The 15,947-nt window shown below is 35.8% G+C and overlaps 3 protein-coding genes across 3 annotated transcripts; 2 read left to right on the top strand and 1 right to left on the bottom strand.

Moving 5' to 3' along the window:
• The first annotated feature begins 1,888 nt into the window (after positions 1 to 1,888).
• Positions 1,889 to 2,831, top strand: LOC112051717 (SRR1-like protein). Its single transcript, XM_024090490.2, has 2 exons — positions 1,889 to 2,061; positions 2,150 to 2,831. The coding sequence occupies exons 1-2, from the start codon at positions 1,925 to 1,927 to the stop codon at positions 2,829 to 2,831; spliced, it is 819 nt and encodes a 272-aa protein (XP_023946258.2). The 5' UTR covers positions 1,889 to 1,924.
• LOC128198662 (protein FMC1 homolog) lies at positions 2,830 to 3,259 on the top strand. The gene has a single exon (XM_052885036.1). It carries the CDS (start codon positions 2,852 to 2,854, stop codon positions 3,173 to 3,175), a length of 324 nt encoding a protein of 107 aa, XP_052740996.1. The 5' UTR covers positions 2,830 to 2,851; the 3' UTR covers positions 3,176 to 3,259.
• LOC112051716 (short/branched chain specific acyl-CoA dehydrogenase, mitochondrial) lies at positions 3,185 to 15,542 on the bottom strand. Its single transcript, XM_024090489.2, has 9 exons — positions 15,390 to 15,542; positions 15,150 to 15,267; positions 11,496 to 11,596; positions 10,080 to 10,286; positions 9,513 to 9,683; positions 8,051 to 8,214; positions 5,975 to 6,119; positions 5,074 to 5,209; positions 3,185 to 3,987 (listed from the first exon to the last, which is right to left on the bottom strand). The coding sequence occupies exons 1-9, from the start codon at positions 15,417 to 15,419 to the stop codon at positions 3,809 to 3,811; spliced, it is 1,251 nt and encodes a 416-aa protein (XP_023946257.2). The 5' UTR covers positions 15,420 to 15,542; the 3' UTR covers positions 3,185 to 3,808.
• Positions 15,543 to 15,947: the final 405 nt, after the last annotated feature.

Here is a 15,947-nt window from a genome sequence, read left to right as displayed (position 1 = left end):
GAACCCTAAAAATTAATAAAGTTTCAATAATTAGTAAAGAAAATATGCATAAATGACATTCTAGTTTTATAAGTAGTATTTAAAGAAATATATCTATAAACAAAACATTCATAAATACATAGTAATGAGTAGCTAGTGAAACTTGTTTGCTTTTCTGCGAGTCCAATTAGCCTAAATACCCATTGCTGCGTTATGGGTAATACCATAACAAGCGTTCAGACTATCACATCACACTCTTACTTTATCAAAGTTACTGGCTAGTTATCGAAGTGTAACTCGAAAAGTCAAGAGTGCTGCTATAATGGCAATAGTAGTTAACGTTATTGATCGATCGTAAATCAATTGAACAAAATCACTCTGTTATTATTTTTACGTTTAAAAAGTTACAAAGTGGAACTCTTAACTTCTCGCCTGTATCAAAAAATAGTAGATTGTTATACAAGGGGCTAAAAAGACCCATTATATACGAGGTATTTTTAGGGCCCGAGACGAAGGCGAGGGCCGCCTAAATAGAAATCGAGTTTATAATGGGTTTAGCCCCACGTATTACACTCTGCTTTTCACTACGATTGCGAGAAAATAAAATAGTTTAGTACAATATTCAATGATTTATTTTAATTGAAAATTAAATGTACAAAGTCTACAATTTTGGATATTAAGGGAGATGCTTTTACCCGGCAACATAATTTCCGACTACTGTGAAGATGAATAATGAGTATTTGAGGTAAACGTGGGAGATAATAGTTTAAAAAATTCCTTTCGTAAGTGAATCCATTCGTTGTTGTTTTCTCCACTTTACCTAGGTAGGTATTTAAGTTAATACGTCTCGACTTTGATGGTAACAGATTGAAAATTTCATCCATCTGCAAATTAGGATCACCATTCTCACTAGATGAAGACAACAATAACAATTATCTAATGTTGAACAATATGTAACTTACGCTCACAAATTTACAATAAATTTCAAATTTACAATAAAAAAATCAAGTGTATATTATTCACGTCAATTGTTTTTTAAATTCTCCCTTTTTAATTTTATTTTTCTTACACATGAGAATAAGGCAAAGGCATTACACCGTACAGGATGTCCCATGTCTTCAAATCTCGCTCTATTCGCAACTCAATAAAAATTAAATAAAAAAATTAACGCATTCCACAGACAAGAACGCTGCATTTCATTCTAATTGCAAGTTTTTATTTTTATCAAACAATCAGGGCTTTATCTAATAAGATTATTCTATTTACGAATAAAACCTCCTTCGTTATAAAGTAGGCTAGTACTTGGCTAGTACTCATAACGACAAAAATTAAAAAAAGAAAATTACTTTAGCCCCTAGAGGCTGAAATGCTTGTTTAGCCCCGCTGTGGGTTGGTAATATGACAATGTTTTTGAGCAAGAGTGGTGAAAGTACTATTTTATCTGGTAAAAGTGATTAATTGTTAGTAATTAATTACAGTATAAGAAATCGAATCAATATTTTTTTCAAGTTTATTTTTAATTTTTTTTACGTTACTCCATTTTGTAACCGGGACATATTTTTACGAAAATGCCCGTATCCGAGACTTCAAGTCGGACCCACTGATAATATTTGTATAACGCACGTGTATCGTGTATCGTACATTTACATTCAAAAGTAGGAGTACAAGGTTAAAATTAGGTAAAGTTTTATTATTTATAATACATGATCGATAGCAAAAGGATAGAGACTTGATATGAACATAAGATTATATGAATCCTATGTTCAAGAATATTTATTAATCTATGCCATATTCATATTATACGTTTTTATTCATGAAAGCTCTTAATTTTTTTTATTCGTCTTAGGGTTAACTTGGGAAGTTGGTAACACAGTAGTCAAAGTGGGTTGGGCTGGAAACATTTGTCAAAATTTTATTGTCTCTGTGAAAGTGAAATGAAAATAAAATGTCAAAATCAAAAATTGACAGCGATGGTTTTCAACTTGTTTCAACAAAAAAATCTTCGAAAAAGAAAGTTTTAGTGCCTCGTAACGATCTACACCTTAAACTCGATAGTAAAATAGACATTGAAAAATCATTTAAGTAGGTAACAATGATATTTTTAGACCAAAATATACTTTTAGGTTATGTGCGATGGTATCTAAATAGTTGCTGTATTTATTGTTTTTAGACGGATCGAAACTGCTGTGGGTGAATTAGAGTGCTCAGAGTATTTGAAGAGTGTTATTAAAGCCGTGAGTAATTTTTTAAACGACAAAAACATAGTAGAAATCATATGTTTTGGTCTCGGTCATATCGGAGAAAGCAATATTTCAAGATACCAGTTAGCACTGTTATTGTGTTTGAGAAACAAGTTTAACCCTGACAAAGTTCTTGTACACGACCCAATATTCTACACTGACGAGTGTGAACTGCTGAAAAAGTTAAATTTAACTCTTATAGAGGAAAATACAGAAGGCAATTACATAATAACCAAAAAGGGTACTTCTCTAGTGTATTTACCTCATTGTCCAAAACAGCTCACTAACAACTTCCTTTGGAGTAACTGGGGACTTAATTTGGAAAATTGCATTCTTCTCTGCAACAGTTTCACATCTATCACTGAGATATCAGACAGAATATTATCAGAAACTGTTCCATACATACAGAAAATACTATCATTGACTCAAGAAGTATATTTAGACAATAATTTTGTGTTCAAAGATATTTTTAACGATACCTCATTACATTTCTTTACTAAAAAACTTTTAGAGTCTGTATCATCAGATTTTTGGAACAATAAAGAAAAGCCGCAGTATACAAATGATGTTGAGTTTATAACGTCTCTAATAATTCACAAATTGACTGTATGAAATTGTTTGAAGGTCTGAAAATGGCATCGATAACAGGAAGTCCGGCATTGATTACTCTGAGACAATTGCTCTCTGAACTTAGGAAGCAGAGTTCTACTAAAAAACTCGTAGAGAACCAAATGGCTAGATACGTTTTAACAGAGTATCGAAAATATCAAACCACTGATCAACAACTTTGCAAGGCGGCTGACGAAATGCACTTTAAAGCCAAATCTTATTATGATTATTTACACTTTTCAAGACGTTACAAAGAGATTAACACAGAATTCAAAGGAAAAGGAGAAAGGAGTGTGGAAGATACGGCTAGGATGGTCGGTTTCAAACTACCGCATGATCCAAAATAAACAAACTGATTTTGTAAAAATTGTATGTATATTTTCTAAATTATAGTGTTTATTTCTATGCAATATAGATAGATATGGAAAATCTTGTAGAATTTTATTGTTATTTTTACAAAACTGGTTCTTGTCATAGTACAACATGAAATAATATTAAAGTAGAAAATATATAGAAAATAGAAATAGTGAATAAAGAAGTGAAATATAGAATTTAAAATGGTTATTTTACTTACAATTCAAATGTTTTTTTCTGTCTTAATGTTAGTTTTTCTTATTATATTGCAGTGGTAAAATAAAGAGTAAATAATAATCATTATGTTTTATTTATCGGTTTGAAACAATGGGAAAATAGATAAAAAATAGGTTAGTATATAAATATAAAATATTAAGCTACATTTATTTTATAAATATTTTACTAATTTAATCATAAACTTTCACAGATTTTGTATTTACACACATATAGAAACAATTATAAATATATAACAGTTAACTACATAATATAAACCTATTAACAATTTGAACAGAATATCAATATAAAATATACTCGGTAATAAATATAAAAAAATACATTTTCATTATGTACCAAATTCTATAAATGCTCGATACCCTGACAATAACATACTTAATTTTTTTATATAACTATTGACTGTATTCCTTTTCAATTAGTTTTGCTATGGTTTGTAGTTGCATGTTGCTTGTTCCCTCATAGATAGTACCAATTTTAGCATCCCTAAAGAATTTCTCCTGCGGGAAGTCCCTGGTGAAACCAACTCCTCCCATAAAGTCAATGCATTTAGATGTCAGGGTTTGAGCTATTTCTGTAAAAAAAAATAAAGATATCTTTTATTCATACTACACAAATAATAACTTTTTAATTAAAAATTGGTGTTTATTTACATTGTACAAGCTACAAGTACTTAAAATTATTGTTTTGTCTTCTAATATTATGTATTTTGTGGTATTATCCAAATTACATGTTAGCACTTGACTTAAATAGTAGCACACTGTCAAATGTCATTGAGGAGCAGTGGCGTGAAGAAGGTTTTTGACTAGGGTACGCACTATGTGTATTAAATTGTACAAAATGGTATATTCATAGGGTGTGTTTATATCTATGAAGTGCTCGCCTGTGGAGGAGATATTGTTTATTTATCATATGTACTCGATTTTTTCTTTGGAGCCTCAGACCTTTGAACTTGTATCACAATCAAATTCACCAACAAAATTGTCTATCGTTTTTAGGGAAGAGGTAAACTAACACATCAAATTTTTTTAACACAAATAAATATATCCTGTGTCCTACACACAACTATAAATTTAAATTGTAATACACACAAGTGTAATTTTAAAACAATGAAAAATCATTTCTTTCACACTTTCACAGACTTTTTTATTGTATAAATACATTAAGATTGTGATCATATACTTTTGACAGTGAGGTAACGCCTATCGAGGCAGGTCCTATGGTAATTGGTCTGAGTTTGTGGCATCATACAAGTTAAATCACTTGGTGGTGGCCCATTACCAGCAATTCAGCAAATATAACTAGTCAGTTCTACCAAGCTGGAATTAACTCAGGACATTTCAGTTGTTGGACCTCAAAATTAGAAGAGCCGATGGACGTTGGCGTCCCGAGGTGCTGGTATGGCGAGCTTGCACTAGAAAGTGCAGTGTTGGTCGACCCCCATATTAGGTGGTTTGACGATATCAAGCGAGTCGCAGGGATGCAGGCGGCTCAGTATCGTGATGTTTGGAAGTACACAAGGCCTATGTTCTGCAGTGGACATCCATCGGCTAATATGATGATGATGATGATGATGATGATGATGATGATGATGATTTAGTAGTAAACCTGAAAAAAATTAAATTTGAAAACGTGAGTAGAATAGGTACAGTAAATTTACCTGAAGCGTAGTATTTAGCCATAGCAGCTTCTTTGACGAATTCAAGTCCATTTTCCTTTAGTCTTGCAGCGTTGTAGGTCAGTAACCTTGCGGCTTCTAGTTGTGTTTGTAGATGAGCTATTTGGTAGCTGATACCCTGAAAACATTTAAAAAAAATAAACATACAAAAATTTGTTTGATAATAGTCTACTTTCAGAAGACGGGGTTTTTTTTTATTTATAATAAAAAAAAATATTAACGGCCTCCGTGGCGCAGTGGCACGCCGTGGATTTATATAACGGAGGTCCTGGGTTCGATTCCCGGGTGGGCCGATTGAGGTTTTCTTAAATTGGTCCACGTCTGGTTATCAGGAGGTTTCGCCGTGGCGTTACCACCCTACCGGCAAAGACGTACCGCTAAGCCATTTAGCGTTCGGTTTTAGTCGTGTGGATTTTCATCCTCCTCCTAGTTAGCCTGCTTCCAATTTAGAGTGCATCATCACTTGCCATCAGGTGAGATTGTGGTCAAGGAACAGAAAACATATGTAAAGAATAAAACAAAATCTAGACCTAACGTTTACTTAATCAGAACCTCCTTTGGGGTCGTCAGCATTACGTAAGCACTTTATGGGGCGGGGGACTTTGTATTGCTTATTATTGATGACATGAGGGGTCTACTCGTACGTACGCAGTAGTTATTTACTTGTACATTGTGTTATAATGTCTGTTACTTATTTTTTTTTTAAATATCTATATACTTTTAAATATAACCAATATTCCCATTCCCCGTCCAACTAGTCGCGAAAGACTGTATTAGGAGTGGGTACGACAATGACCAATGGAGCGAGGATCGTACCACCACCCCTCGGTGATGAGTCCGACCGCTCTTACCGTTGAGCTATTGAGGCTAGAGGGTTGTTTACCTGATAGGAGTAGATCTTCTTTCCGAACTGTTTCCTCTCCAAGGTGTAAGGGATGGTAGCGTCCATGCAGCCCTGGCACAGGCCGATCATCTGCGACGCGATACCGATGCGACCCTCGTTGAGGAAACCAGCCGCGTATTTGTAACTGACAGACAAAGATAATTATATAAAGTATAAAAACAGCATTTTCAGACTAACGTGCCATGCCATAAAAATACACTGTGTAAAGTTTAGTCGGTAAACGATACCTACCAAAAATACATAAAAACATATAACTTAGGTACAAAAAGAAAGAAAGAAAAATACGTTTATTTCGAAATTATGCCACACATCACAATATCTCCAGTACACCAGGACATCCAGAACAATACCCTGCGATGTGTGGCATAACCCAGAAAATGGCCCCAGCTCAGCATAATGCTACGTGACCATTTGAATTAGGACACGTAGCGTTGATTTTCAGTTGGAACCATAGATTGGGTAACGCCAAAAGTCAAATGCCTTTGTATCATGCTAATTTAAGAAATGAAAACAATTCAATCTTCTGTAGAGAGAAACAGAGAACGTGCGTGTTGTGTGTCGTGTAGAAAATGCGGGACGAATTCAACATTTTACGGGACTCTTTTACTAATTATTTTTTTATATAAGCGGGATTACATCTAGAATGGGGATGATGACTAGGTTTGAATATATTGATTTTTATAATACTTTCGGGTAAATAGGGTCAATGTTAACTAATTAATACATAAAAAGCAAAGATTGTCTGGATATTTGCAAAATAAATGAGATTATAAAATTTCAAAATCTATTAAAAATATTTTATCGTAATTAGATGAAAATTCATACAGTTTTAGCTTCCTTACATTAAATGTGACATTTTTTAATATATGAACTATAAGCATAAACGCACAAATAACAAAGATATTGGTAATTTTGTTTGAACGCGCATACAAATCTAACGATCATTACATTGCCTATGACGTCATTAGGTCGAGCCATTTTGTGTGGGGCGTTTTTCAGGGATCCGCGGCAGCGCCGCAAATCTGACTCTTTAAATCCCTGTAGCTCGGAAAGTAATGATTGCAGATACCCTGTTCCTTTTACAAAATTGCTTTACTATTAGTATACTCTTAATTTATATACACTTTAAAAAACAGTCAGCATCCCTATTACGGGACGGTCCCGCAGAATACGTTAGCCGCCTTACTCTTGTGCCATGACAAAACACATGTCATGTGATTTGGGAAACAAATCCTCTTATTTCTCAACTATTCGATGGGGTGATGAGAGTTATGCGTGGAATGTCTTATCATATCTAATCGTACGTGAACTGGCTTATTACCTAATACATATTGTGAGGTCATCAAAATATGTAACTAACCAGCAGATTTTCTTTAAAATTATTATTGTTTTTTGCCATTGTGTTAGTTACCTCCAACCTCCATACATACCACAATCGAGGTTTTTTATAAATAAAAAAGTTGGGCGTCTCATCAAGATAAAGCTTCTTACAGAAAATTTTCTTGATATTAGGTACGAAAGTAATTAGTTGTAAAACTGTTCCCTAGACCGTAACTGGGGCCTTAGCCACGTCTATCTACAAAAGCTAACGCTTCGAAAACTAACAAAATATATGGGATTGACAGATGCGATCGACAACATGGTCACGTGACCTGTCGACAGTGAATGTCATTCCCATAGGTACTTTTTTTTTATTTTTATTAAAGCGAATTTTGTAAAAAGAGAATCGCCCTGCCTCATGGCTACAGGCCCTGTTCTGGGTAGGTAGGTAACTATAGCGTGGCAAGTTCATTGATGACACTCCCATGATATGCGGGCATCGGGGGGAAAGGAATGCGCGGTGTGAAGTCGTGCGCGCGGGACAGAGTAAAGAATTGCGCGGGTATGAAGTCGTACGCGCAGGGCATCGCTATCCACCTCCCGGCCTGCGCGGACCATCATGTTCATGTTCATCACATTCATGTTACGAACGAATTTACCAAGCTATAGGTAGATAACTTAATAGTGAAATTAACTAAAACCTAATTTCAATTTCAAGTTAATATAAAATCTCACCCTTTCCCATATTCTCCCAGGATGTTCTCCTCGGGCACTCTCACGTTATCGAAGTGCACCATGCAAGTCCCGGATGCTCGGATGCCGAGTTTATTCTCTGGTTTGGCGACGGTGAGGCCAGGGGTGTCGCGCTCAGCTATGAAACACGTGATGCCTTTGTAGCCCTGAAAGTTGAAGATATCATCATGAGCCTAAGGACCAGGCAGCGGAAGCTCCAGGTGCCAAATCCTAGAGAGCGCCTAAATGGTAATCCTGGTCAACCGTAGACGGCACTGCGCCTGATTTTCAATTGGCCACCCCAGAGTATTGTCGAGACCTTCGCGTTTCATTCTTACTTTACACTCACATACACATTTGGTATAGGTATCTGCATAATATTATTTGTATATCCATATCCTGCAAACAGAAGAGGCGCTATAATTGGATCTCGCTCCATTTTAAAATTTACTTCGGGCTGGCGCTGGGACCAGGCCTACGTTCTTGTAGCTTTGCATCAACATGGCAACTAGAACGAAACAATGGAGCATTACGGCCTCCATGTAGAGTGACGAACTTAAGGTGGTAATGTACAACTCTATCTAACAATCGCTAACGATAATGACCGGGATCTATGGCTTGACATGCTTTCTGTTTCAGAGAATTTAAAGGGTGCGGTGTTTTTGCGCATTGAAAGATCAAGAAATTAGTTGAAATCCCAAGTAAAAGAAGCACTGAACTAGTGGACAATCAAGACGCGATTATCAACAAAAGGTTCAAGGTTAAATCATTGAATCTTCCATCAACACAAAGAGTGGTTAGACCACGGAACACTTAGCATTTGGGGTAAGAAGATCATTCGGCCTATATCTAACGATCGCTAATGGCAGAGTTCTATGGCTTAACACGCTTTCTTCCTTATTCCGGGCTGTTTCAGAGAATTTTCGTAAGAAAGCATGGGGTGCGATTTTCTGGGCATTCATAGATCAAGAAATCTGTTAAAACTCCAATAAAAGAAGCACCGAACTATTGGACAATCAAGACGCGAGTATCCCCAAAAGGTTTAAGGTTTAATGAATATTCCATCAACAGAAGAGAGAGTGGTTAGACCACGGCATACAGCATTTGAGGTAAGAAGATCAATCATTAATTCATGTATTTATAATATTTGAATCTTACATAATATTTTTGTTTATTTTGTAGCAAGATTAACCTAATAATTGCGTCAGTTGTAGTGATAACATAATAGGTCAGTTCAATTGCGTAGAACTGATAAGTTATTTCATTAATTGCATTTTCAATGGCAATAACTCCTCAACAAAATAGTTCATTGTGTCTCACTATTTTAGTGTCCATTTATTGTCAAAAACTAGAGGGAAAGATGTATCGTCTGCCTTTCCAACGCGTTGTTTATCGAGAACATTAATTAGGCTTAGGTATTGTCCGCATCTTAAAACAAGATATCCCCTAAATATTATATCCTCACCTTTGAAGGATCGGCATTAGCCATAATGAGGAATACACCAGCTACATCAGAATTAGAGATCCACATCTTTGAGCCATTAATGACGTAATCTTTGCCATCCTTCTTTGCCACGGTTTTCAGTGCAAATGCGTCTGAACCCGACGTTGGTTCTGTTAAGCAGAAACTGCCAGCCTGTAAAATACAAGTTTTGGAATTAATTTAAGCATAATTCATTGGGTAATCAGACATTAGATACAACGTTCTTATCAATAGCTCATTACTTTAAAAGAAATAATTCTAAAATCGGCAAAATTATCATTATAAAATTTTATTTTGCGAAGCGATTTAGATTCTCTGGGTGTCTCATATTATCGAATTAGATAGATATTCGTATCTACCATACAAGTAGATACCTATGATTCAATTTACAGAAGAGCGCTACCTATTTTAAGATCACTAAAATAAACTACGTCAATTGGTAAATTCTTCTCTGCTCAACTATGATCATATAATTTAGGCTTTAACTTTGAAATTATTTCTCAAGTTCTTTTCTTAATCCTAATAATTTAAAAGTATCGATTAACTTACGTATTCCGTACACAACTTCGTCAGGTATTTCTTCTTCTGTTCTTCCGTTCCTAATTTCATGAATAAAGAGTTGACTAATGTGTTATGGATGTCCACATACGCGGCAACCGCTGGATCTACCCTGGACAATTCTTCTACCACTAACATCATTGTTAGGAACCCGCATCCTGAGCCGCTGTATTCGGTTGGTGTTTCGATACCCATGAGCTGAAATGATTATTAAAATATGTTAGAATCCAGTTCCGCTGAAGAAACAAAATCACTGACATAGCTTGTCGCGAAGCTAAAGTGACAATAGTCAGGCCACATAGTTCGAAGATCTGATGGACGTCCCAAGGTTCTGGAATGGCGACCCAGCACCGGAAAGCGAAGTGTTGGTCGAGCCCCCACTAAGTGAACTGAGGACATTTTGGCGTCTCGAAACCGTGGTGTTTGAAAGTCCATGCAGGAGGCCTATGTCCGGCAGTGGACGTCCATCGGCTGTTGATGAAATCCCGTTCCTATTGCAATAGGTATCGGGATAAAATATTAGGTAGGGCAATTCGTACACCCGCTGTGAAGTTGCAAAATCGAAAACTAAACCGTGTTTCACCACAATAATAATTGGTCTCAATAATATTGTCACAAACAAATAAACAAACAGATCGAGAGATTACCCCCTACAATACTTTACCACAAACTTTCTTTAAAATATTAGTATAGATTCAAATGATTTAAAATCTATAATTCGTTCGTCTGGGTTTAAAATTGAGTCAATTACGCTTTCTTTGCCTGAACTTTGATTGAGTTGGCCTCTAAAAATGTTTCAAGAATTTCTTTGTTTTTAACTTGTTTTTCATTAATATCAACATTATTTAAAAAAAATTGCGTGACTTCATTACATTACAATACATAATTAGGTACATTGTCCACAGACAACATTATCTGACTGAAGGACGACGACTTTGTTAGAGAACACTGTAATAAGTAGGTAATTTACATCCGAAACAGATTTGTATTCTGTCAAGTAGCTTTGTCTGCTGTAGGGATTATTTTTGTAATTACCCTCTTTTTGACGCATTCGGCTCGTCGACGTGAGTCCTGAGTTAAGCCAGAGTGTCAAACTGTGAAATACTGATTTTCTGATTTTCTTTTATCTAAGAAATTTTCAGTAGAGCAAATTGGTGGTCGTACTCCCCCGTGTCTCGAAGAGCACGTAAAGCCGTCGGTCCGTCATTATCATTAACATCTGTTACTGGTCTATTGATGTTCTATATCTAAAGACCCTCTCCTTAGATATAGAAGACAAATATATCGATGTTTAGTTTTTAGTGCCCTCTTCTATGCCTAAGGGGGGTTTGGCCATTAAAATAGGTTAATAACGATGAAAAATTACGATTTTACTTTTATGTATATCATAATAGCTCAAACACTTACACCATTATCGAATAGCATCTGTCTGATCCCTTCGTCGATTTTGTGTTCATCTTCCATCTTTTTTACCAGTGGTGCGATCTGCTCTGTTGCCAGCTTTCTGACTGGAAGAAAAGATTTTTTAGGTTAAGTACCTAGAGATGTAAATTGTTGGATACTTATGTAAAGTTTAATAACAACAATCAGCTAGTGAGCTACAAACAACGACTATGAAAGAAACGTTATAATCTTGTGGGTAAAGTAGAAATTGGCGCATCATATTCGAGGTGCAAAGAAAGCCCAATAATTAGGATTAAAGAGTTGAAAAACTATTTTGAGCATAATTGCACTAATGGTAAGTAAAATAAATTGGTTTTACGAAATTAATATACTTAATACAAATTTATTTATTTGAATATTTGGAGGATTACCTAAATAGATATTTGTTGAAAGTTTGTCTTAATCATTTATGTACCTACGTACTTTTGGGGTACTTAAGTCTTAAGAGACTCGTACTCCCAGAAACGAAATTTTGATTTTTCTTTTTGCTAACTGTAAAATAATTCAGAAAGACGGTACCTATAAGTAAACGAATTTTCTCGTTCATCATAAAAGTAAGACCTGATAAAAATACTAAACTAATCTAATATTTTTTGACAGAAATGACAAAAAATTATCATGTTTATCAGTTATCACTACAACTAAGTTCAATATAAAGATACCTATTTGTGCTAACGTTATCAATTCACACTCAGAGTAGGTAGGTACTAACCTATCATGCTTTTATCATATTTTAATAACTACAAACAATTTACTTATTCCTTTTATCTGCCTTATCAAGGTTTTGTTTATTCTGTTCTGATGTTTAGGTATCTTTGTCAAGAAGAATACAGAAATGATTACCTACCTACAATTTTAGGTTTACCTACCTACAATTTTAGGTTTACCTACCTGATTATTATTATGATAATTTCCTTATCTTAGCTAAGTGGGGTCGGCATGTCTTCCTCTTCCATTCTTTTCGAATACCTAATATGTTCAGTCATCATTATTTTCTTCCACATTCACGATTCATGGTCCTCTTCCACACACTTCTACCATCTCTTCTTTGGTTTCTTTGGTTAATTATTATTAAAGATGTCAATTTAGCAGGACCATTTTTGTATAATTTGAAAATGGCGGTCACGGGGTACTAATCCATAGACGACAAATGTAGGTACTAATCTAGATCCAGTGGCGTAGCATGCTATGTATCAAAATTAGTTGGGGGGCCGGGCCAAATGAAGGTAAAGATTTCTCACCAAAGAAACGAAAATGCTAGCGTAAAATAAATATGTCAGTTACCAACATAACGTAATAGCTGGATGTTTCCAACTTTTGGGCTCACGCCTAACCAGAGAAAACAAGAGATAGTGGATTACCTACATTTTACTGAGTATGCATTCACACGTAAGGTAGACGTAACATTAGTTTTATGTCAGACATAAATTTCTCTAATGTTCTAGATTATTGCCCCGTGCCATAATGATGATCATTTTTAAACGGAGAGGTGATATGGGGCTTAGACCTATCTACCTAATGGTCATGGTGGGTTGAGGTTGAAAATTTTGGCTTTTTTAAAGTTCACTACGTACCTATCTTACTTTAAGCTAAACAGGTACCTATATAAAACCAGCTTGACGTACAAATTTGAAATTTGGCAGGGATTTAGGTTGGTACCTAGATAATAGCAGATTCGCTAAGAACGGAATTTTCAAACGAGCAGGATTAAGGAGGCGGACGATTATAAAGTGAAGAGTAGCAGCGACAGTGATTGCACCATCATCTTGTGGTAGAGTAAACACCTTGAAGAGATCCCAGGACTTGTGACTTTGGGTGTAGGTTTAAGGGATCCCTTAAGAATGTATTAACTATCACGTCCCCTGCTTGACATGTTCTACATGGCCACACTAAACAATTTATGATCAATAATTACACCACACGGTCTGCTTACTCTAATCTCAAAAACTATCCCATATCTATTTCATTATCAACCCATATCCGGCTCACTGTTGAGCACGAGTCTCCTCTTAGAATGAGAGGGATTAGGCCAATAGTCTACCCCGCTGGCCCAATACGGATTGGCAGACTTCACACACGCAGAGAATTGAGAAAATTCTCTGATATGCAGGTTTCCTCACGATGTGTTTCCCTCAGCGTTTGAGACATGTGATATTTAATTTCTTAAAATGCACACAACTGAAAATTTGGAGGTGCATGGCCCGGACCGGATTCGAACCCTCACCCTCCGGAATCGGAGGCAGAGGCCATATCCACTGGGCTATCACGGCTGTTAAACTAAGCTCATAGCAACGTAAACATCGACCGTAGTATATATTTTATTGCGATAATGCGAATTCACTATGAAGACGATCACTGCATATTTTACGAGTAGGTATAATAACACTTAGCAACTTAAATTGTGTTACGTTTACATGTTTGGAATTGATAAAGTCTTGACATTGCGATAAAATAAAGGCAAACAAATAGTAAACTAGCTGACACCCGCGATTTCGTCCGTGAAACGTCACTTAGGACAGTGCAACGCACGACGCAAAAAGAGGGCTGTATGTATGTCTGGCTGTCTGTAGAATCTTTACAAATAGTCAACTTACGTGTCAAAAGTTCTTGTAAACTGAGCCTACTTAAAATAAATGATTTTTGATTTGATTTTGATTTTGATTTGATCTGTGTGTCTGTCAGTATGTGGCACCATAGCTCCCGAACGGATAAAGCGATTTCAATTTAGTTTTTTTTGAATGAAAGGTGGCTTATGGGCGAGTGTTCTTAGGCACGTTTGATGAAAATCGGTTGAGCCGTTTTAAAGTTCTAGGCGTTGAAAGTGGGGTAGAATAACCAAATGTCTGCCAATATACTCGAGTGGGGTCTCAAATGAAAGCGCACTGAAAGAAAATATTGATGACTTCGTCGAAAGTCGAAAATCATGATCTTCGGGGTTTTTCAAGATTATCAATTTTATTGTAGGTCTATAAAATAGTAATGACAGCTGACCATGCATATCTCGATGGTATTTGGCAGCCCGTATTTTTTTTTATTTTTCGAAGCGTTAGCGTTTGTAGAAAGAAAATCGACGTGCGCGTGCCACATGGCTAAGGCCCTTTTTGATAAAAGTTTCCAGATGGCTTTGCTTTTTCCGACGCTTTTAAATATTTATAAGTATTTATACTTAGATCTACCGTATTCATAACTTTAACTTGGTCAGAACCACAAGAAAATTGGTTCAGACGCCGCGTCTTTGATATAAAATAATATGCAGGTAGGTACCTAAGTAACTTATATGCATTAGTATCATATTTCGTATTATGAAAAAATACACAATACACGTACTATAACCTACCTACCTACTTATCATTCTACCTACTAGTCAGTAGGTACTTATCTAAATCGTTGATTTGACATTGAATCGGCCAATTGCCTTGATTTATTTTTACCAAGCGAATTAGGTAGTTACCTACTGTATATTATATAGTGTATGTGTATCCTTTAAAATACTTGAATTAGGGTTCACATCACCTATGCTGAGGCTTAGCTAGCAAACTTCTAGTGTAAGAGTACTGTAGCTATACTGTGGCAAGTGGTCAGGAAAATAAAAGAAGAGAAAGTCACAAAAGACATTACTTGTTTCTCTCATAGCCAGTTCATCATCTGTCAGCATAGTCAACGGCCGGGGAGCGTCTGTACTGAAATTCTTCGATTTCGCAGCCACCACAACCGGCGCCCGCCATTGCTCTAAAATCTGCGAACGACGTTCCAAATTCGAATCAACTTTTGTACTACACGTTTTTTATTGAGATAAGGCAAAGGTTGAAGACCATACAGCCTGTTTTGGTGGATAACACTAAATTTTATCAAACACACCTTACAACCGACACGACGCAAAGGGAACATTTTTATATATTTTTTTTTTATAATTTTGCGCTGCGAACGTACAGCAATCGCCGACCGAACCGGAATACAAACTGGTTGTAGTTGATACGAATTTAGCTCATTGGCTAATGGTTGTCAGGCTAGTTATCTTACACACACATATATAACATGTGTTTTTCTCAGTTCATCGTATTAGGTAATAAGAACCATTAATTATTCGGTATTATTTTAATCACAGGCGATAAGTTATAATTTTTGTATACAACACCCGCAAAGTTTTTCAACGTGTTGGCTTTATTTTTAGAGTAACTGAGGAATTTGAACTATTTATATCTTGACTTGGATGGAAGAACAGTTAATTTGGATTTCGTGTTTGTTTCTTTGTTTGTTTATCTTCCTTTGTTGGCTATGTGCTTCCTATAAAAGCTCAGAGCCAGTCACTCAGCGGGCGATGGAGCGAGCTTTGCACGGAGTGTATCTTTCGAGACCTCCTGACGCGTGTATTTATTTAAAAGAAGGTCTCAGCCAAAGATTTTACACTATTAGATA

This window comes from Bicyclus anynana, chromosome 13, assembly GCF_947172395.1.
Source record: "Bicyclus anynana chromosome 13, ilBicAnyn1.1, whole genome shotgun sequence".
Taxonomy (NCBI): Eukaryota; Metazoa; Arthropoda; class Insecta; order Lepidoptera; family Nymphalidae; genus Bicyclus; species Bicyclus anynana.
Note: the sequence above shows the minus strand (reverse complement) of the source record. Positions and strands in the feature narration are given on the sequence as shown.